This window comes from Cylas formicarius, unplaced genomic scaffold (genome assembly GCF_029955315.1).
Source record: "Cylas formicarius isolate icCylForm1 unplaced genomic scaffold, icCylForm1.1 PGA_scaffold_8__14_contigs__length_24414737, whole genome shotgun sequence".
Lineage (NCBI taxonomy): Eukaryota > Metazoa > Arthropoda > Insecta > Coleoptera > Brentidae > Cylas > Cylas formicarius.
In genome coordinates this window covers 9199497-9222645 of record NW_026844361.1, presented here as the reverse complement: position 1 = coordinate 9222645, position 23149 = coordinate 9199497, and the positions used below count along the sequence as shown (strand labels likewise).

General features: G+C 37.3%; 6 protein-coding genes across 6 annotated transcripts; 3 read left to right on the top strand and 3 right to left on the bottom strand.

Moving 5' to 3' along the window:
- Nucleotides 1–2: 2 nt before the first annotated feature.
- Nucleotides 3–2287, bottom strand: LOC132705895 (replication factor C subunit 2). The gene is made up of 5 exons (XM_060676843.1): nucleotides 2205–2287; nucleotides 1785–2046; nucleotides 1619–1730; nucleotides 1357–1565; nucleotides 3–1304 (listed from the first exon to the last, which is right to left on the bottom strand). Exons 2-5 carry the CDS (start codon nucleotides 1871–1873, stop codon nucleotides 674–676), a joined length of 1041 nt encoding a protein of 346 aa, XP_060532826.1. The 5' UTR covers nucleotides 1874–2046; nucleotides 2205–2287; the 3' UTR covers nucleotides 3–673.
- Nucleotides 2288–2291: 4 nt separating this feature from the next.
- LOC132705896 (uncharacterized) lies at nucleotides 2292–3359 on the top strand. The gene has a single exon (XM_060676844.1). It carries the CDS (start codon nucleotides 2391–2393, stop codon nucleotides 3069–3071), a length of 681 nt encoding a protein of 226 aa, XP_060532827.1. The 5' UTR covers nucleotides 2292–2390; the 3' UTR covers nucleotides 3072–3359.
- Nucleotides 3360–3512: 153 nt separating this feature from the next.
- On the bottom strand, nucleotides 3513–5582 carry LOC132705894 (zinc finger autosomal protein-like). Its single transcript, XM_060676842.1, has 2 exons — nucleotides 4286–5582; nucleotides 3513–4210 (listed from the first exon to the last, which is right to left on the bottom strand). The coding sequence occupies exons 1-2, from the start codon at nucleotides 5498–5500 to the stop codon at nucleotides 4082–4084; spliced, it is 1344 nt and encodes a 447-aa protein (XP_060532825.1). The 5' UTR covers nucleotides 5501–5582; the 3' UTR covers nucleotides 3513–4081.
- A 740-nt stretch (nucleotides 5583–6322) lies between these two features.
- On the top strand, nucleotides 6323–14364 carry LOC132705877 (116 kDa U5 small nuclear ribonucleoprotein component). The gene is made up of 10 exons (XM_060676820.1): nucleotides 6323–6432; nucleotides 6487–6613; nucleotides 6664–7150; nucleotides 7201–7450; nucleotides 7507–7698; nucleotides 7758–7984; nucleotides 8037–8176; nucleotides 8228–8409; nucleotides 9856–10469; nucleotides 13542–14364. Exons 2-10 carry the CDS (start codon nucleotides 6497–6499, stop codon nucleotides 14240–14242), a joined length of 2910 nt encoding a protein of 969 aa, XP_060532803.1. The 5' UTR covers nucleotides 6323–6432; nucleotides 6487–6496; the 3' UTR covers nucleotides 14243–14364.
- A 1992-nt stretch (nucleotides 14365–16356) lies between these two features.
- Nucleotides 16357–19256, top strand: LOC132705878 (chondroitin sulfate glucuronyltransferase). The gene is made up of 9 exons (XM_060676821.1): nucleotides 16357–17215; nucleotides 17262–17413; nucleotides 17468–17620; nucleotides 17668–17874; nucleotides 17930–18096; nucleotides 18150–18364; nucleotides 18426–18673; nucleotides 18724–18892; nucleotides 18942–19256. The coding sequence occupies exons 1-9, from the start codon at nucleotides 16567–16569 to the stop codon at nucleotides 19214–19216; spliced, it is 2235 nt and encodes a 744-aa protein (XP_060532804.1). The 5' UTR covers nucleotides 16357–16566; the 3' UTR covers nucleotides 19217–19256.
- Nucleotides 19257–20118: 862 nt separating this feature from the next.
- On the bottom strand, nucleotides 20119–21685 carry LOC132705879 (zinc finger protein 708-like). The gene is made up of 2 exons (XM_060676822.1): nucleotides 21490–21685; nucleotides 20119–21438 (listed from the first exon to the last, which is right to left on the bottom strand). The coding sequence occupies exons 1-2, from the start codon at nucleotides 21613–21615 to the stop codon at nucleotides 20119–20121; spliced, it is 1446 nt and encodes a 481-aa protein (XP_060532805.1). The 5' UTR covers nucleotides 21616–21685.
- Nucleotides 21686–23149: the final 1464 nt, after the last annotated feature.

The following is a 23149-nucleotide window of genomic DNA, read 5'->3' as shown; positions in this document are numbered from 1 at the left end:
AAAGCATTAAAATAGGACAATTAATTCTGTAAAAACTAAATTCGTGATTGTCTCGAAAAACCCAGTCAGTCAAAGTCAGCTGATGATACAACCCATAGAGCGCGTGAAAAAAATATAAATATCTAGGAACTTACATAACTTCCGACCTAGACGAGACCACGAAATAACAATAAGTCGTTCTTAAGATTCAAAACACTATTCAGCGACAAAAATCTACGCTTTAAACTAAGATTAAAGTTTATTGAGTGCTACGTGTGGTCACAACTACTGTATGAAGTAGAAACTTGGACTCTCGAGGCTCAGACCATCATCAAGAAAATAGAGTCTTTTGAAATATGGCTGTATCGCAGAACCTTAAAAATCCCCTGAACTGCTAGCATTACTAATGAGGAAGCATTAATAAGAATAGGACAAGAAAGGAAATTAATGAGTGTGATCAAACGAAGATAAACAACTTATCTTGACCATATTTTGAGAAATAATATGTACAAACTACTACAGATTATCATGCAGGCACGACTGGACGGAAGAAAAGGCAAAGGAAGAAAGAACATCAGAGACTAGACTTAGATGAGTGTAGGAGAGCTGATTGCAAGAGACAAAGACGCATTTAGAACCTCCCTTAGGGGATGACACTGGAAGAAAAAAAAAAGAAAATTACAAAAAAACAAATTTAATTTTCTCCAGGACCTTTGGAAGCAGCGCACAACCGACACAAAAGACCCGACATTTGCAGGAGAGTGCATAATCCATCGACAATCCTCTGGTGGGTGCATGCCACTTCCTTAATAAAAGCTAATTTCAATGGCTCATCAATGTCCATGTTCTTGCATACTTTAAATATGTTTTTGATTATATCTTCAGCAGCGTAGCCCAAATTCCAGAGGTGTTCGATTACCTTATATGCTTTCCTAATATTTCCCTCAATGCAGTACTTGATCATTTCCTTGATAAGCATGGGGTGAGGCTCATCGCATACTTTAAATACATTGGAGGAGTTAACCAAACCAAAACCATTGTGAGTTGATTGTAGATTGTTCAGAGCCTGCCTCATATCACCTTGGGCTGTAAAAACTATAGCTTCCAAGCCATCTTCTGTGAATTGGACGTTTTCCTTCTCACAAACCTGCATTACACGAGCCAACACTTGGGCATCAGTCAGCCTCGAATATCTAAGAACACCACAACGGGATTGAATGGGTTCAATTACTTTTTCACTATAATTGCAGGCTAGAGCAAATCTAGTGGTGTTGCTGTAAATTTCCATGGTTCTTCTTAAAGCCTGTTGGGCTCCATCGGTCATACTAAAAATTGCATTTCAAGTATGTAGATGCAACTGCAAAATCCTGATGCTACCTATCAACTTCATCTAAAATGATAATTTTGTGCCTACCAGGAGGCAGGGTGACCTTTTGTTGAGCAAACATCTTAACTTTGTTACGAACTACGTCTATTCCGCGGTCATTGGATGCGTTTAACTCCAGAACAGCATCTTTAAAGGCCGGACCAAGCAGAATTTTCGCTAAACAGAGAATTGTGGTCGTTTTTCCGACTCCGGGCGGTCCCTGAAATAACGAAATGTTGAGAAAACTTAACTGAGAATGTAAAGATAGCTTACGGCTATAATAAGATTAGGTACATTGCCTTGCTTGGCGAATATTGAAAGCCTAGTTACCGTGTCTTCATTACCCACAATTTCTTGGAACGTTTGCGGTCTGTATTTTTCGATCCTAAAAGGAGGTAGTTATAAGGCTGATATAAGTTGCATTACATTTTTTGCAAACCAAGGTAGATTACACGTCTTCTTAGGTAACTCACTATCGATCGCTTTAGAGGTGCCGGGTTGTTGTTCGTCAAGATCCATTACTTCCATGACAAGTTTATTTGTATATAATTGCAGAGCTTTAAATTGATTTCCCTCCAAATTTTAATAATTGAGGTTTGTTTCCCTTTAAATGTGCTACCTTCGGCCAAGACTATCTGCGACATTCGACCACTTTCTTGAGGTTTCATTGCCGCTGTTTGCCACGACTGCCAGGATCATTCCTGATTGAGATACAAGCAGAAAGTTTGTTCCTCAGGTCTCATGATTTAGAAACAAAAATTGTTTTGTATCCATCATAAATAATAAAATTTGTATACGAAACTTGTTATAATTTTAAGTGAATATGAAATTCTTGTAGATGATTTCTCTTAACAATTACCTAATTGTTACCATAATGTAGTTTCTCACGATTCCCATAGACGTTCCATTGTTGGGCAATTTTTCATTAACAGTGATGACGCATATATCAACAAAAACAAGGCGTAGTCAGTTCTAAGCTTGGTGTTCTGTGGCAAGTGGAGTTGTTTATGTTTACGTTTATTAAAAACTGAGATTTTGTTCGATCATGAACAAATTTACGGAGAACAAACAAAAAAAACGATCTTTGGCCGGAAATGTGGGTATATTCTTTGTTCTGGCTGCCTTTATTTTAGTCGCAGTGTCTTTTGCTACCCCTAGTTGGTTAGTATCAGACTACAGGATAACTGGAGCTAAGTTGAACCGGCTAGGATTATGGACACATTGTTTCCGGTCCTTGCCCGATCCGAATGACCTGCATCATCGAAGATTCTTCGTCGGTTGTAGGTGGATATATGACCCTTTCACCACTGGATATGATGAAATCAGAGGTTTTTTGGTACCGAGCTTCATGGTGGCCACTCAGTTCTTCTTCACCATTTGCTTTATAACTACTTTAATCGGAGCCATTATCACTTTGGTGTATTTTTTGTGTTGCGGTCCAGACATGAAGCAGTACCTTATGCTAATACGGATCAATTCCTGGCTATTACTTGCGGGAGGTATTTGTGGTGCAATAGCAGTGATTGTATTTGCTTCGTGTGCAAATAGGAAACGGTGGATGCCTGGCCATGATAACAATTTCTTTGGTTGGTCATTTGCTCTGGCCTGCATAGGAGTTGCTATCACTTTAGTAGCTTCAACATTGTTCTTTGTGGATGGACACATTCAGAAGAAAAAAAAACAAAGATTTAAAGAATCCCAAATGCAGTTTGAATTGGAACGCTAGAAGAAACCACCACAACTTAATCATTCCATTCAGTGGAATAACTGTGTGTTCATAATCATCTGCCTTTAAGCCGTCCAGAATAGTTTTATTATAGGTTACACACTTAAGAGTAGTTTGATAGTGTTAAGGCAAATAGTAACAAATTTTTCTTTTTCCGAGATCTGAATGCACAATGTTGATATTTTATTAATCACTTAGAAAATATTTTTATTTTCTTTTAACATGACTTGATCCTTTGACATTTTTTATATATTTTTTTGGTAAAAACAAAATAAATGTGGGTAGTAATGTGTTTTTTATTATGCATAACGTGTGTTATAACAATTGCAATAGCATGGTGTAAAATTTAGCAAAATATGACACAACATATTTATATATAAATGTTAATAGAAATATATAAAAATATTATTATTGCCTCAATTATCAGTTAACAACGATAAAAATACAAAATAACTATATTACTTAAAAAGTATCTTAAACAATGGAAGGACTTATAACCTGTAAAATGAATTGCTGGACCTTTCAAAACCTTGATGGGGATGCTGTTGTGAGTTGTCAGTGTTGCAAAAATTGAAAATATATAGATATTTTGTTAATGGTGGTATTGTTAATATAGTTTGTTTAAAAATGTCTCAGGAATTTGGAGCCAATAACAATCAATAGTATATTATGCAACAAGTGTCATAAACGGCATTTGACTCACGAGTTTATTTGACATCAGCGGAGCGAGTCAACAAGTGAGTTAAAAAGTTTACCGAACATGTTGCATACTATACTTTTTCTACGACCGTTAGTTTTTGGGTACATTTTCTGACGGTCGTAGAAAAAGTACACCTTCGGTAAAAGCATTTTGCAAAACAGATCGAGATGACAGTTCATTTTTGAGGTTTTAAACCTTTAATTTAAACTAAGGGCTACATGAGAAAACATGTAAAAACAGATGATCTCTGCAAGTATAAAAAAAATTGAAATCATTGCACATTAATAAAAAAAATCATATTTTAGCACCATTAACTAGATTCAGCACCATTTGTTAGAAATTGGCAAGCATTTTTATGCCCCACCGTTATATCATGAAATTTCTCCATGTGGTATTTGAAGGAAGACACAGAGGTCGCCCTATATGGGCATTCATTGCACTGAAAATATCAAATTTTAAAGATTAATAATACAACACAACATTACTAAGCAAAAATGAAATATTTAGAAATTACCAAATAAACATCTGCATCCAAATTGTGAGTTTTCACATGCGCAGTCATTGAAATTTTCCTTGATGTTTCAAAATTGCACTTCTCGCACTTCAATTTAATCTTTTTGTGTTTTAATTCAGTATGTCGCTTCAATGCAAAAGGAACCTTGCACTTATAAGGGCAAAGTGGGCACTTGGTGTAATCATCTTTAGTGAAGTGCACATGTTTCCTTAATATATGCGCCTTCAGCTGACACTTGTAGCGAAACTCCCGCATACAATGCCCGCAAATAAACTTTTCTACATCTTTTGAATTTTCGTGCATGTGTATTTGATGCTTTTGAACATTGTGTTTGTAAATAGACTGAAAGGGGCACTGTGGACAGCTGAATAATTTTTGCTGAGATTTGTAATGCATGCGATCCGCATGCCTTTTCACGTCTCTTGGGGTTTTGCCCTCAAAATCACACAGACTACAAAAATTTGAGCTACTGTTCATATGAATTCTCTGCATATGACCAGTTAAGTTACGTACAGAATTAGTAATGAAGTTACATTTTGCACAATTAAAGAGCTTCTGGGAGTGAGTACCGAAAATATGTGTTTTCAGACGATCCTTGCAATTGGTTCTATAATTGCATTGGGCGCAAAAGTAGTAATGGTTAACAAGGATGTGACGATTGCGTATGTGATTCTTTAAAGTTGTTTTTCTAATTGCTTTGTAAGAACAAAATTGGCAATTAAAGTATGTCAATTCCTCAGATTTTTTATGAATAATTTCATGATTTTTCAATGTATAATCATATTTAGTTTTGTAATGACATACAGGGCAATGATACCACTTTACTTTGTCTGGGTCTGCATGTATCAGTTTATGTCTCTCAAAATTTGATTCGGAAGCTCCTCTGTAGTTACACTCTTTGCACGCGTATATGGCACGACGTGTGCGTTTGCGCCTAGCCCCCTTAAGTTTTAAAACATTTTTCTCAATAACTTTTGGTTTTCGCGATTCTTCATCTGATTCACTTTTTAAAACTTCGTGATTTATTTGATATTTATTCTCGTACTGCTCGTACTCCGACTTGAACCTTGAATCTTCGATGGAACACAGTTCTGTTTTTACATTTTTAGTAAACTCGTTTTCTGATATTTTTTCTTCATTGCATTCCTCTTCAAAAATTAAATCATCGATGTTATTTAAATACAACACTTCCTCCGCTTTTAGGTTTGCGCCCATTTTACAGTAAACTATGATTTCATTATAAAAAATAAATAAAAATAAAAATAAATCAAGAACCTCCGTATATCACATTTTACTGTTAGACGATATCACAGAATACTAAGTATGATTCTGGTATTCCATATATAAAAGAAACGACAGGTTCGAATTATTTTTCATATTTGCCGCACATTTACCGCATAGGTAAGGTATGATCTATTGCCTAGAACAAATCTTTGCTTTTTATTATTTCTCAAAGCAAATAGGCTTGGATCAATTGTCCAATATATGCAGTTTATTCACTACTTTATTATTTTCTTGGAATTTTGGTATGGTGGAATTCTGTCGTGAGCTTACGCATGGCGGTTCAACCTCCGCTCGCTCCGGACAGAATCTTTTGTAATCTTCCCAAAAAAAAATTGATATCGATTTCAATTTTGTGGTTTTAGTTTTCTAAGTGTTTAGTGAAAGTTTTAAAGTGTGTAATTGTTGTCGGCTCCGCTGTTTTTGTCATCCACGCCGGTTAAAGGGTGCGTGGGCCCGGAGGATGACCCGTGGCAGAACCGGGGGTGGCCGTTTTTTGTTATCGGTCAAAGTCTTTTTTGCCAAGCTGAGAACAAATGTTGGTTATAGTTTTTTTTACGTGTTGACATGTGACCAAAAGAAAATTTCTGGGCGGATGCTGGGAAATGGGTGAATAACCATAGCAAACATGCCTAGCTTAGAGCAAAATCCTCGACGGAAGTCGGCAATGGGCGAATGATCCTAGTAGTCTAGCCCAACATTTTTTTGTGAAACGCATAATTGAATTGAATTGAATCTTCTGTATGGTTTGTTATAGCTTTGTATTAACTTAACCTCAAACGCGTGTGTGCGTAATAATCAAGTCAAAATAAACTTTTAGCGAACAAAGTCGAGATAATTCGAATAAAGTGTGAGAGCGTACCAAGGTAAATATATTAAATAATAATAAATAAATAATTTGTCTTTATGTTGATGTCTAGGTTTTAGAATATGGATGGTGATTTGTATGACGAATTTGGAAATTATATTGGCCCCGAATTGGACAGCGACGATGACGAAGAAGAAGAACAAGATCGTCAAGATGACGATGAGCAGCAGGAATATGATGTGAGTATTGCAAAGGTGTTAATAAATGATTACATGCAATACTGGTGCAGGATGAACAAATGGAAGATGAGCCTCAACCGATGGCTATAGTGCTGCACGAAGACAAACAGTATTATCCATCAGCATTGCAAGTGTACGGACCGGATGTCGAAACCATTGTGCAAGAGGAAGACACCCAAGCATTAGATGTTCCATTGGTAGAGCCTGTCAAAAAGAAAAAGTTCCAACTCAAAGAACAAGATTTGCCAGAAACACTCTACAGCATGGAATTTTTGGCAGACATGATGGATAACACTTCCCTCATCAGAAACGTGGCCCTCGTTGGGCATTTGCATCATGGCAAGACTACTTTTGTTGATTGTCTGATCCGTCAAACCCATCCAGGTTATCAAGATAATGAGGAGAAGAATTTACGGTATACTGACATTCTGTTTACTGAGCAGGAGAGAGGTTGTTCAATAAAGTCCATTCCGGTTACTCTTCTCCTTCAGGACATTAAAAACAAAAGTTATCTATTAAATATTTTTGACACACCTGGTAAAAATAATTAGCTTGGTTTCTTTTTGGGTTAAACTTTATATTTTAAGGTCACGTGAATTTTTCCGACGAGGTTACTGCCGCGATGCGCCTGTGCGACGGCGTTGTTCTCTTTGTGGATGCAGCCGAGGGTGTGATGTTAAACACGGAACGACTGCTCAAACACGCTGTGCAGGAACAGATGCAAATCACAGTTTGCATAAATAAAATTGACCGACTTATTATGGAGCTCAAATTGCCACCTCAAGATGCTTATTATAAACTCAGACATATTGTGGAAGAAATAAACGGCCTTCTCACGTAAGCCAAACCATTTGTTATATGCAAAAATACTATGACTATGTCTCCCGCGGTAGGTTGTATTCGGACGACGCTAATCCACACATAGTTTCCCCAGTGCTTGGCAATGTGTGTTTTGCCAGTTCTCAATACGGCGTTTGCTTCACTTTAAAGTCCTTTGCAAACATTTACCATCAGTATTATGGGGAAGTTAATATTGATGAATTTTCTAAGAGGCTGTGGGGGGACATATACTTTAACAGTAAAAAGTAAGTCGCATTATGGTTATTTGTTTTTCTGTGCTAAATGAACGCGGCATTTTTTTTAGTCGCAAATTTACAAAGAAGGCGCCCCACAATTCAGCTCAGCGGAGTTTCGTTGAGTTTATTCTAGAACCATTGTATAAGATATTCGCTCAAGTCGTCGGAGACGTGGACACCACGCTTCCCGACGTCCTAGAGGAGTTAGGAATTAAACTGACCAAAAACGAACGCAAACTGAATATTAGACCTCTACTGCGGCTCGTTTGCAACAAGTTCCTCGGCGATTTTAACGGTAACCAGTCTCATCTTAGAAGTTGTTTTCCATTTAGAGTGTTTCTCTTTAGGTTTCGTCAATATGTGCGTTGAACACATACATTCTCCTTTGGACAATGCCAAGAAGAAAATAGATCACATTTATACTGGCCCCAATATTAGCAAAGTGTACGATGATATGGTTAATTGCGATCAGGAGGGATATTTAATGGTAAGGAGATGAATTTTCTGTATTATTTGATGCGAGGTGTGATGTCTTCAGGTGCACAGCACGAAAATGTACCCGACGGAGGACTGCACCTTTTTCCAAGTCCTGGCGAGAGTAATGAGCGGTACGTTGCACGCGGGCACCGACGTCCGAATCCTGGGAGAAAACTATACCCTCCAGGATGAAGAGGACTCCAGAGTACTCACTGTGGGACGTCTTTGGATTTACGAATCAAGGTATCGTTTTTAAATGAATTAAAATTGTTCTGTATCATAAAATTTAAATGACAAAGTCACCAATCACCATTCACTCTACGCACTGCTATATGTGTATTTATGGGTATTTATGTATGTATTTATTTTTATCTATTTATTTATGTATTTATGAAATTAAATAAGTCATTTCGGGTAAAACTTAAATAACAAAGTCACTAATCACCATTCACTATACATACTACTATTTGTGTATTTATGTATTTAATTATTTATTTGTTTTTCTATGTATTTATGAAATTAAATAAGCCACTCCCCTTAAAACTTAAATAACAAAGTCACTAATCACCAGTCACTACACAGTACTATTTGTGTATTTATGCACATTCGAACTTCGGTACATTGCAGGCAACAATATTATGCAACTTAGTTTATTAAATATTAAGGAAAAATAATGGTTAGAACTCTATAGATACAGTTATGGAATGCCTACTAGTTATTGGTTCAGAAAATATAGTTGTACTTCAGTAAGTCTATCCAAAAAATTGCACCTACGTCTTTGGTGAGCGAGTTTGGAGTCTGTAATTCTTTGGTGTGCTAACCATCTGTACATGAGTGGCGGAACTAAATCTTTATTTAGTTAGGAATATTCAATTTTGTTTTCTCAAAGTCTTCCTTAGTGGGAGGATGAAACAGTAACAAAATACACTACTGTCTGGATACAATGTAAGATTTTGGGAACATGCTCATGTTTACAGTCCTGACACTCCGCATCAGTGTGTTATATTATTTTTTTTGCTTAGTTCTTTAAATTCTTTAATGTGGAATTTTAAGACTAAAAAACGTTTCTGTTTCATTTTTTTTGGCAATTCTATATTTACTGTTTAAAGATTGTGAATTTGAATGAAACCAGCCTCTGGCTGAGTTTTTAATTTGTGCTTTTGCCAGACGTTTACGAGAGTAGGCTGCTTGTTCCTATTTTTTTTATTTGCTATAAAAGTATTAGTAGATTTAGAACGCACCTGCCAAATATTTTCGAAATGCCCTAACTCAGAATACTTTTACTTAATTAATAACTTATGCAAATTAACATGTAAAGTGTTGTAAATCCCTCAAAAAATTTTAAATAATTTTCTAAAAGTATACAATGCGACTACTGCAACTTCAATGACAACAGTACCACACAATCCATAGATAAAAATCTGTTTAAGTTAAGTTAGTAAAGCGTTTTCGTGTGACGTCATATTTAAAGGACTCTAGTTCACTTCATGTCTTGCAAACTTCAACAGGTCTTTAAAAAAGTATTTATGATGTTTTGCCTTAAATCTGCAAAGGCTCTGTTGGAAAATGTTTTGGTACACTTGATATTACATTTACAATATTATTCTCTTCGTTGAATTTTCAGTAATTAAGGTAATATAATTTAAAAAGACTTCTCCGAGGCTAATTATAAATTTGACGTCAATTCAGGTACAAAGTGGAATTGAATAGAGTGCCCGCCGGTAATTGGGTGCTGATCGAGGGTATCGATCAGTCTATCGTGAAAACGGCAACGATCACCGACCTCACGATTCACGACGAACTCTACATATTCAGGCCGTTGAAGTTTAACACGCAGAGCGTGATAAAAATCGCGGTCGAGCCGGTCAATCCTTCGGAACTGCCGAAAATGCTCGACGGGCTCAGGAAAGTAAACAAATCGTATCCCCTGCTGACCACGAGGGTCGAGGAGAGTGGCGAACACGTCATTTTGGGAACGGGCGAGCTTTACTTGGACTGCGTCATGCACGACCTCAGGAAAATGTACTCGGAGATAGATATCAAGGTCGCCGATCCGGTAGTGGCGTTTTGCGAAACGGTGGTCGAAACGTCCAGCTTGAAGTGTTTCGCCGAAACGCCCAACAAGAAGAACAAACTGACGATGATCGCGGAACCGCTGGAGAAGGGCCTCGCCGAGGACATCGAAAACGAACACGTGCAGATTGGTTGGAATAAGAAGAAACTTGGCGAATTTTTCCAGAACAAGTACGATTGGGACTTGCTCGCCGCGCGGAGTATCTGGGCGTTTGGCCCCGATAACACAGGTTTGTAACTTCACTATTGGGTTTTCAGTTGGTTCTAATATCTCAATGATAAAATAAATTATCTGCTCGCTTTGAAAAATGTTGAGACTATACAAAAAAAACTTATGTGGTCCCTGATTTTGAAGTCTTTACTATTAAGTATACTAATACTAATAAGTATACTCACTATTTTTTTTTTGAGAGGGGAAATCTTCAAGAAGACACTATCCTGCCCGTACAGTCAAGCGTGTGGGATTTTTACCCACTAAAACCCCTTCGCCACGTTCGATACACCCGGAACCGTCTGTGGACATAACCTCAGGTGCATCTGACAGTCGGGCTAAGTGCTGGTTCTCCTTTGCCTTTCAAGTTCGTCTCTTTCCTTTAAACTCATAATGTTACTGATAATTTTGTGCACCACATTCCAATATTCCTTTTTTAGGGTCATAGTTTGAATTATATTATCTGACGTCAGTATCTACCCTATTTTATTACTTGCATCCCTTCTCATATCTTTCCATCTGTCACAATCAAATATAGTGTACTCTGCCGTATCGTCCTCTGGGCAGTATATGCATCGATCTGCCTCATCTTTATGAAAACGCTTCGCATACGCCCTGTAACATCCGTGTGCAATCAATGCTTGTGTTAAGAAATAGTCTATATCTCGATGTGCACAATCTATCCAGCTTTTAATATTCTTTCTTAGCCTCTTAGTCCACTGCGCTTTTTTGTCTCTCTATCCCACCTGTCTTGCCACTCTACCAAGGATATTTGTCTTGCCTTAGTTTTTCTGTCCCTTTGTTCTTTGTGTTCTTGTATATATATTCGCTCTTTTATTAGTAAGTTCATAGGTAGGACACCAGTCACAACCTGAAGTGCAACCGCGGATGTCGTCCTGTAGGCTGACGCCACTCGCAGAAGCATGTTTCTTTGTGCGCTAAGGACTTTGTTTCTGTATTTTGCTTTCTCGATGGCTTTGCTCCAAATGGGTGCTCCATACATTATTATATTTTGCGTTGCATTGCACAACATCTGTCTCTTCGCAGCTCTTGGCCCTGCTACATTTGGTAGCAATCTTTTTAATTTTGCCATTTGCCATCTTTTTAATTTTGCCAATGCTTGATGCGGCCGGCATTAGGCAACTAACAAAAAGCTGTCATGCAAAGAGGTGCAAACTCTTTCTGAAAATAATACATAGGAGAATTTTTAAACAATGCGAAGATCAAGTAAACTGCACACAGTTCGGATTTCGAAACGCGCTAGGTACTAGGTACTAGTTAGTGTTCAGGTCCTTTTTCAAACGGTGCAGGGACGTCAGTTGCTTTGCCTGCTTCATCGACTACCAGAAAGCCTTTGATAACGTGCAACACAACAAACTTATTGAAATTCTAAAGGAGATCGGATTGGGCGAACAAGACCTACGAATAATTATCAACTTGTACTGGCAACAAACCGCATCTGTGCGCATCGAAGGAGAGGAGTCGGGGGATACTTTGATAGAAAGAGGGGTCCGTCAGAGCTGTGTGCTGAGGCCTCTACTTTTTAACGTATACTCGGAACGAATTTGTCAGGAGGCTCTGGAAGACACGAACAGTGGGATTAAGATCAACGGCGAGTATATAAACAACATAGGATACGCAGATGACACGGTAGTGTTTGCTAATAGCCTAGAGAGTCTCCAAGAGATGATGGTTCGGGTGGTCGAGGTCAGTGAAGGATACGGGCTTTCTCTGAACTTTAAGAAAACAAAATTTATGGTTGTGTCAAAAACCAACAACCATGTTGGCCAACTTTCTATAAATAACCAGTATATAGAACGAGTTCAGACTTGTGTTTATCTCGGAACCAAGATAAGTGAAACGTGGGATCACTCTCTGGAGATCAAATGCAGAATAGAGAAGGCCAGAGCCGCATTTCTGGAAATGGCAAAACTATTTAAATGCCATGATCTATCACTGCCAACTAAGATCAGACTATTGAGGTGCTATGTATTTCCAGTGCTGTTCTACAGGGTGGAATCCTGGACTTTAACCGAGGCTGCGTGTACAAGAATCGAGTCATTTGAGATTGTGGTTATATAGACGCATTTTAAGAATCCCATGGATTGACCATATAACCAATTCTAGGGTCCTAGAAAGAATGGGTAAAGACAACGAGCTGCTTCTCTTAATAAAAACACGCCAGCTTGAATGTCTGGGACACATAAGCGAGCGGCATGACTTGTTGCAGCTAATTCTGCAGGGATAGCGTGGTTGAAGAACCTGCGTAGATGGTTCAATACAACAGTAGGCCTTTTTCGTGCAGCATTTGACAAAGTACGCATTACCATGATGATCGCCAACATTCGTAACGGATAGGCACCACAAAAAGAAGAAGAAAAGTGATTGTTTGTCAATGTTGCATACTGCCCACGGCAATAAAACACCTGGCCGGTCGGTATTGTAAGACATAGCATCAGGGACGGAGTTTTAAAGTATTTTATAAAGATAAAGACAATGACACTGTCCAAAGTAGGAACAATTTTGTTTTGCTAAACGGAATACACTTGCCTTCTTATCATATCTTGTTCTGTTGTCCAGACGGCACGATTGGAAATCACGTTTTTTTCTTTCATTTAATAATTCCCTGTTAACATGTTATCCAGGATATTGGCGTTTTCGTAAGTAGGCCGGTTTCTTTTAAAACTTCTTGTTTAAAGAATCCTCTAATTATTAAACAACCATACACATTTTTCACAATTTGTTTTGCATCTAATTACAAGTGATTTCGAAACTGCATAACCCGTAAGCTTTTTCAAAAACGCAAAGAAGAAGGGGTTATTCAACTCTGCCACTAATATTGACATCTACCTGACCAGCCCCTGTCTTGTCCTTTACCTAAACATACATTATTGGTTGTTGGTTTACCCAATAACAAAAGGTATGAACGTCATCAAGAACCAAGGCGACATACTTTCTGACACACTCTACCAACCTTTATGCTGTCCTAACCTATCTATTAATTAGACCATATTGGCATTTACCCATTTATATAGTATACATAAATGACCTTAAGTGACCTTGGGATATTTTTATTTTATGTAACGTGTAGGGCCTAACATATTGGTGGACGACACCCTGCCCTCTGAAGTGGACAAAGGTTTGCTCAGCTCAGTTAAGGACTCCATAGTGCAGGGTTTCCAATGGGGCACGCGGGAGGGCCCGTTGTGCGAGGAACCCATCCGTAATGTCAAGTTTAAAATCTTGGACGCGGTCATCGCTCAAGAGCCCCTGCACAGAGGAGGAGGTCAAATCATTCCGACCGCGCGCAGAGTGGTGTACTCTGCGTTCCTGATGGCCACGCCTCGTCTAATGGAACCATATTTGTTCGTCGAGGTTCAAGCGCCGGCCGATTGCGTGTCTGCCGTCTACACGGTGTTGGCTAAACGGAGAGGTCACGTGACACAAGACGCGCCCGTGCCCGGCTCTCCTCTATACACGATAAAAGCTTTTATACCCGCCATTGACAGTTTTGGCTTTGAGACCGATTTGAGAACTCATACGCAAGGCCAGGCGTTTTGCCTGTCTGTGTTTCATCATTGGCAGATAGTGCCGGGCGACCCGTTGGATAAATCGATCGTCATAAGGCCGTTAGAACCGCAACCAGCTACGCATCTGGCCAGAGAATTCATGATCAAGACCAGGCGGCGCAAAGGTCTCAGTCAGGACGTCTCCATCAACAAGTTCTTCGACGATCCTATGTTGCTAGAATTGGCCAGGCAGGATGTTATGCTGAACTATCCACTTATCTAAATGTAATTTTGGGAAAATAAATTTAAAAATTTTCTTGGTTTTCTTTTTTCTCTTTACTACTAATTGGCGTGTCTACTAAAGGTCATTCAACCAGATAACAGATATTAAAACTACTACTGAGAATTCTTCGGTATTGGTAAGAATCTGAATTAATAAATCACTTTTTAGGTGTCGGCGACATCCAAAAATACATTTGCATTGTGTTTAGCGGACTTTAGCATGGATCTGTGAGTTGTACGCAATTAATTACCAAGGGCTCCTTTTTATTATCTATTTTACAGTCTTCTACATAATTGATAATACTTTGAAGACTACTATGACATTCCAGGACGGTGCTTCGGTACTTCATACATACAAATGTTGAACGCTAACGGATTTGTGTAGAGTTTCATCGGTGATTTTCTTCGCTTATTATTAGTCCAGTCCATGCAGTCAGAAATCCATTCTTAACAAAAAAAATCACTATCGTCACTGGACTCGTCTGCCACATTAATAATTAATTCTGGCACTAGTCGACTAACATTTTCTTCTTTGAAAACATGTTCTACACGTTTTTTCCAACGAACAGCACTTCACTTCTAATTAATTGTTGTGTTGTTAAACTGGATTTCAGCTATCCCCATATCAGTTCTATCAGATTAAAATTGCAGTGCGGTCATTGCCCTACGGTCAACTTGTCCACATTATACTTCGTATCATTGGGAAGAAGATTTCGGTATTTTTTCCGCCTGTGCAGAATGGTAGCTGGCGTTGCCCATCACATCACTGTGTGGTGGAATATTGGGAAATAAATGTTTCAAAAAACTTTGACATCTTTCGCAGAAAGCAACAAACATTATCTACCCTATTCCGGCATGGTGCATGTCAAGTAGACTTTTTGGGACCCCACGGTCTTTCCGCGTTTTTGTTTCTTGGACACCATTCACAAATATGTCACATACTGTAGCATACAGTGTTTTAGTCGCCAGTTAATTTTATGGCTCCACTTTCCCCGGATGTCGATTTCAAAAACACATTTCAAATTATAATTTTTCAGCAAATGTCTCAGAGTCTTTAATCCATTTAAATTTGACGAATGTTCATTATCAACGATTTTTATGTAATAGACCACATTCTCGACTTCTTCGTCGCTGGACACCACAAGTGACTAACAAAAATGAATAATGTTAGTATTTGGTAAGAAATAAATTGTAATAAAATGTATATGGTATCTCGATAAAAATGGCACACTGAGTCTTGAAAAACTATTAAATAACAGTAAGCTGGTAATTACTAATTATAAATACAAGACGGAATAGAAATAATTCCAAAGTTTTGACGGCTAAGAAAATACTGTTTCATAAAACGGACAGCATACTTTGATTTCACCAACCCCCACAATTCAACCAGTAGTAAATTGGGCAAACACATTATAAATCAATTATCTGTCTAAGATTTTGTATTGCTTTCCTAGGAAAATATTCTAGTGTCATTACGTTAAACCCTTAAATTGGGAATGCGTTTAAGCTTTCCAATGTGTTTTTACAATCTATCTAATGGGCAAATTCAACTTGCAATCAAACTACCTCAGTATGGACTGTAAACAGCAACTGTCGTCTAACACCTTAAATGCGGCACTGGCTTGAATTAGATATTGGATTAGATTTTACTTCTAATGGCCGCGACTACAATAGGTCATTCGGGCACCTTACAAGTGTAACATACAAAAATTCTGAAGAATGCCTTCATTAAATTGGGCCTGGTTACCAGCGTGAATATAAGACATCCGGAAACCATGTTAACATACACATCATGGAATAACACATCACAAATCAGTGTACATCCGCGTAAGACGAACACTTTTTCCCATATTTATAGGCACTACGCCTCTATCACTTCAGATAACAAATGTACAAAACAAAATTTTCTTTAAAGAACACTAATTTCAACCGATTTCTACAGATTTTTTGGAACCGGGCAAGAGCAACGTCCGCCATGTGCAATGGTTCCATCGAAAGTCCCGGCCCTGGCTTGTGGCACACGTGCTGAAAAGAATGATCCCTTCCGCTTTACAACATTCGGGTCATAAACTCATTTTTTAAGTGAAATCACTTAAAGGTTGTAAAAGCGGTAGCTTTTTCGACAAACTATAACAAGTATCACATAATCAATGTTGGGAATGGGCGAATGACCACAACCATAGCCCTCAACCACATATTCTTTAGCAATATCTTCTGTCCATGACAAAGTAGTTGGTTAATATTTATATTTTTGGTTAAAGGCTCATCATGTTTTGATTTCAATTGTTTGTTTTTTTACGGATCCCTTAAGTGTTGTACGCCAAGATGTACAAGGGAATCAAAAGAATGGTTTCTGACAATATGTACCTCTTCTTGGGTATACTTATAGGTCTTTATATATCCTCGTTTCTATCGTCAAGTCTAGACCTTTCTTGCACTATCCTAAACCACGACCATTTAAAAGTAAGCAACAAAACAGCAAGAGAAATTATTGATAATTCCGTAAATCGGTTGGCCCCGAAAGTTGTAACGAAAAATCCAGATAACGACGTTAAGAAATCAAAACTTGTGAGACCAAGGTATTACTCCACTGAATTAGGCATCAGGGAGAAGATGTTTGTTGGTATTTTTACGTCTGAAGAGAAAGTCAACACTCAGGCGATACATATAAATAAGACTATTGGGCATATAGTTGATAAAATTAAGTTTTTTATCACAGCCCAGTATAAACTCAAAACAAAATTCAACTTGACGGGCTTAGTTGGGTTCACTGATGCTAGAAGCAAATATAGACCTTTTCAAGTAATCAAATATGTGGGTGATACTTTTGCTCAAGATTACGATTATTACTTTTTGGCTAATGACCACACTTTTGTCAATATCCATCGCTTAAAAGATATTGTTGCCAAAATAAGTGTTAGTATGGATGTTTATATGGGCACCAGAGTACCTGATGGAAGTTACTGCAGCCTAGGTGATAACCCTGATGTGTTAGTTCAGTTTGAAATTTTATTTTTCAGATGCTGGAATTGTAATTAGCAACTCAGTATTAAAAATGATGAGGACACATTTAGAATGGTGTATTATAAATGCAGTATCTGATGATCACAGTGAAAATTTAGGGCGGTGTGTGCATCATAGCTTGGGACTTACATGTCAGGAAAAAGTTCAGGTTCAGATGAAAATGCAAATCCATTGCTTTTATTACTTTTGCAATGAATTTTAGGGTCAGACAGTACCCTCCTTCAGGCTAAAGCACTTCAACTTACAAGAGCATTTACTAGACTTAAGTAGAAACACAGAATTTAAGGAAGCTGCCACTATATACCCGGTGCTCGAGAAAAATGACTTTTATATGTTAAATGCTTACTTTCTTAAGGTATTCCCATCCATCTAATTTTATTCTTCAATAAGCATTTATTTTAGCAAAGATTATCAGTTTTAAATGAGCAAATTGGGCTATTGTCTAAAACCTTGACAGGTTTTTGGCCTCCTGGACAGAGATCTGGAGCCAAACCAGCTACCAGATTTGATTTGCCACGACAATACTACTTTAATATGACTCATATTTTCTTTCCTGACGATTTTACAGTTATTAGAGCCCATAATGAACCTGAGCTATTAGACATAGAGGTATTTACACCCTCAATACTTACAGCTACCTTTCAATCATCCACTATTACCTTAGAATATAATTGAAAATGTAATTTCCCAAGTTTTAAATGGGAATTCCAAAGATCTGGATTTTAAAAGGCTCATCAATGGTTATAAGACGTTTGACTTGAGCAGAGGTATGGATTACATTCTGGATATAGCATTTAGGGACCGAAATTCTGGCAAAGAAATAGTTAAAAGGTATCTAGGAGATATCTTTGCAGAGGTAATTCTAAGCATTTTTAATTTATTAGGTTTGAAGTCTGCAAGCCCTTGGGTAATGTAGAATTCATACCTGCCCCCTATGTTACCGAAAATTCGCGGGTCACCATCCTTTTGCCTATACAAGAGACTGGGATAGAATTGGCTTTAAATTTTTTATCGACTTACAGTTCCTTGATAATGGATAAGAAAGAGAAAACATTTTTAATGCTTGTATTTATGTATCAATATGGAAGTAGTAGCAAAGGTAATACCATATCAAAATTATCCTATTTTGTTAATATTTTCTTTTCATGGAATTTTAATAGGATTAGACGATGTGTATTTAAAAATAAAGGATTTCGCCACCAAAACGACTGCCAAATATAAAACTGAAGACATTAAAATTGGTTGGGTGTCGATTAGGTTGCCTGACGCTGCCGGAGGGGTGTTTTTGGAAAATCATGGCGCCTTAAATTTCGCACTTATCGACTTAGCATTGAAAAAAATCGGGTTAGACAGTCTGGTGTTGATTTTGGATGTTTATTCCAACGTTACAATCGATTTTCTAAATAGGGTAAGCCAAAGGTAGCTATCGCCCACATTATTTAATTGGATTTTCATCAGGTCAGGATGAATACCATAGAAAATTATCAAATATTTAGCCCCATACCATTTAGGCAATATAACCCGAAAGTGTCTTTAACCGTAAACATGGACGTGTCCAAAAATTCCGGACATTTTGACAGAGAGGAATACAAATATATATCATTTTATGGGAGGGATTATGTGGCTGGTAAAGGTTCGTGGGTGAAAGTATTTTTTGGTTAGTGGTCTGATTACAGCACGAAAAAAATATCAACACCTGGTGCCCTTAATAAGAGTGGATAATGATATAGCAAACGTTTTGGGCGACAACTTCAAGGATGTTGGGAATATTTTGGAAATGTTCCTGCGGTACGGTAGAAAGTTACATTGCATGCGGGCCACGGAGATGAATCTCAAAGTACTGTACCATGAAGAACAGAACCCGAAGCGGGCCAACAAATTCCTGGGAAATGAGGCCCAACTAGCTAGAACATTACTAACCAAAGCAGATCTTATACAGGAGCTCATGTGATTTAGTGTTATTGTTTTTAATTGTTTGCATTTAATGTCTTACTTATATACAAAAATATGTTATGTAAGATGTAAAAACTATTTATATAGAAATATATACCATTTTTATATACTTAAATCGTTGCACACACTCACAATTACTTAATACCTAATATATGAGATTGTTTGAATTTTTTCAAGTCAATTTCTACTGAGGCTGGGCTAAATAAATCGACAATTTTTTGAAAAATATGTCCATAAAATCATTCAGAATCGCCAAAAAAAAATGTTGACAGTTAATCCGAAGTGGTGTATGTATCATTTGAATTTTGACAACTGACAACTCCATTTACAAAAAACAAACAATATATTTTTTTAAAGGAATTTAATTTTAAAAGGTCTCTTTATATAACTTAGTTTTTTCGCATAATTTTTTCCTTCTTTCCTTCCTTGTCCAGTTCATTCCTGAATAACTTTAACAAAATAATTCTGAATTATTTCAGCGATCCTTTCCTTATGTTGCTCCCAAACTGTTTAACTTTAAATTACATTACAGCTTTTTGAACTTTACATGGATAAGACCTGAGTTTTGGGCTTTTTTGATTACCTTTTGCAGTCGTGGTTATGTTGGATTACATTAATAATGTTATTTGAATCTAGGTATAGTATTTTGTAATTTGTAACTAAATATTATTAATTGCAAAGTGCTGATTCTTACGTCGAAATTCATTTTAAAAATCAATATTGTTCTTTTTTGCATGTTGAGTTTGTTCCCGTATGAAAATTCCAAAATGAAAAAGTCAAATAAAAAAAAAATTATATATTGTTTTTAGCACACTGGTCAATTCTGATTGATTTAATTGACATATTTTTCATAGAACCAAATAGTCAATTGTTTTGACCCTGTTTAATGTCCTGACAAGTTTAGTATTTGTTTTCATCACACTCCACGATCTTGTGGTCTTTTCTCAAGTGGACTTTTCGGTAGTAATTATCTATAAATTTCTTGTCGCAGTGCTCACACTTAAAAGGTTTCTCTCCTGTATGAGTCAGTATATGTCTCTGCAGCTTATTATTAAAATTGAACAGTTTGGGACACATAGGGCAAAGGAACTTTTTGTCTTGCTTGGGAGGTTTCCAGTTGCCAATGTCGTGGGCAAGCTTCAGGTGTTTTCTAAGCCCTTCCCGATTTTTGTACTCCTTTTCTTCGCAATTGGGGCATTTGAAGCGCCTCTCGCTTGAGTGGCTTAGAACATGTTTAGTAACTTCAGACTTGTTGAAGAATTTTTTGTCACAGATATGGCAGGAAAAGTCTTTAACGCCGGCGTGACGTTTCATGTGGATAGCGAGACCACTGTTTATGGGGAACCGCCGATCACAGATTGAACAGGCATATTTCCATTCCTTGGGGTCCATATGCTTAACAATCTTATGGGTGCGCAAAATACTGGTTGTGTTAAATCTTTTTTCACATACATTGCACTGGTATTCCCGCTTATTTAAATGAATTTTGCTATGGTGGTATAAGTCCCCTGAGCACACGAAGCTCTTGCCACAAGAGCTGCATATATAAGGTTTCTCATTATTGTGTTTTCTTTTGTGTACCAACAAACTGTGGGAATTAATAAAACTAGCTTCACATAGACTGCACTGGTAGGGCTTCTCAAATGTGTGATTAGCTCTTATATGAGCTGACCAATGTTGTCTTCGATTAAAGAGTTTGCCGCAATATTCACAATTCAATGGATCTTTCCTTTTGGCATACTTTTTTCTAAGTTTAGGTTGCCTTATTACTTCCTCATCACTAGGTATATTATTATCATCAAAACCTCCATTTTCAAAAAATTCATCATCACAGTCACTATCGCTGCCAGTTTTAATTAACTCTAACTCACTGTTTTCCTTATCTTCACTCACTTCCACTTTTTCATTAACTTCAATTATTTTCTTTTTAATACTATGAATCCGGGTTATATGTAGCTTAAGAAAGCGTTTCTGCTTGAACTGTTTCTTGCATGTATCACATTCTAATATATTTTTTGATTTTTCCTTACACGTCGATTCTTCTTTCAAATCACACTCAATTAGATTAATGAATTCTCCCACATTATTTTTGTCCCTAAGCTGTAACAATTTTTGGTTCCTCAAAGTTTCACTTTTACGGCAATCCTCAATAAAAATATATGCCAGATCCAGTCGACCAATGCAAAGTTTGCAAATGCTAAGCTGCTCGCTCTCCCAATCCTTAAATTGCAATTAAATTACTTTAAACTAAATCAAATTAATAAGGACTACCTGGTTTGGTTCACAAACTTTTAATTTTTTAACATATTTTGTGTCACGTTCGTCGATTTGCAACACGCTGACGAGATTCGTTGCAGTCTCAATGCAAATACAGCAAAAGGCGCTCGATGTCGACATTATTTAAACATTACAACAGTTTAAAAGAAGCAAAAACCTCATTAGATTCAAGAAAAGGCCGACTTCTATTTCAAAGATAAACATTGGTTAGTTTTTTTTGCTGCTATTGGGCAAATTTGCTAGGATCATTCGACCAATTGGTTAGTTTAGTAGTTCACTCTTTTTTTTTAATTTTACTGTTGATCGAGCTCCAACGCGCAGAGTTTCTTCATCCTCACATAAGTTTAACAAATAAATAAATACCGCTGATATTATTAACTCATTGCCAAATCTGTCGGAAAATTGTTCTTTGGTGGTATTTACCGCCACTATACTAAATAAAATTTGGCGTTTTGTCGTTAGGTACGCTCTGTGAAAGAGATTTGGATTATAAATATTGGTTATGGATGTTACATGTTAAAATAGGGTTTTTCGTCTATATAATAAAAAGTAATCGGCCAGTGAATAGGGAAATAATTGTTTTCATTTATAGAATAAATAGCAGTAGGACGCCATCCTATTTTTCGGCTCGTTATCGATTGAAAGTTGCTAGAAATAAAATAAAAAACTCGCACCCGCTCCCTGCCGGTTATTTATCTAGCAATTTCGTTTTTATTGCCGGCATTTCGGGTCGTATAATTTGTATCCGCGCGCGATCCGTCGCTTTTGTTTCTTTTGAGTTTGTTGTGCGTTATTAAAAAGTAGAAAAGATATATGGCGGTCCCGCGCTTTTCCGCGGTTTAATCCCGTCTCCGGTAGTTTTATTGCCGCCTCGTTCCAAGTTCAGGACCGGCGCACTCGGATAATTATTGAACACAGTAGCCGTTTCCCCTATATGGCTAGTACAGACGTCCAGTCTAAATGTTAATAATACATAAACTTATTAAGCCACAACAAGAAGGTCAATTCAACATGCGCATGCGCGAGATTTAAAATGTCGTTTTTAACAACTGACATTTGTAATTGCAAATTGTGGCTCTCGACCAACAAGTCACGGGCCCTGACAGAAAGTCAAAAAGTTTGAATGCGGCAATTTTATAGTCTATTTAGAATCCATTGTTGCTGTTGGCTTTGTGTAGTTTAGTTTTGTTAAAATAAGAATATATTTTGTTAATTTTGGTTACTTTCTGTTATTGAGAAGAGACAAAAGAGGAGAGAGCATATACGTATTTACACTATTATTTAATAATATGTACATGGGAGCGGGAGTATAACTTGGCTGCGATCTATTGAATTAAAAGATTTAATTATTTCTAAAGTTATACTCATTTGCAATGACGTCATGCTGGTTGCCAAAAACGCACGTTTCTTGCGGACAAATATCATGTTACCTCGAGGATATTAAGGCGTAGGGTTTCAGTTTCATTTTTAAGGGCATCAATTTGTTAAAAAATATGTAATTTAGAACCTATTGCATCGTTTTCGTGGCATTATTTACAACTTTCGAAGTAACTTTCCACAAGTTGACAATTGGTATTGGTATTTAAGGGGGCGCCAAGCGAACGTCCAAGCACTTAGGTCACCAGATGGGCCCGTTGTACCCCCAGACCACGCT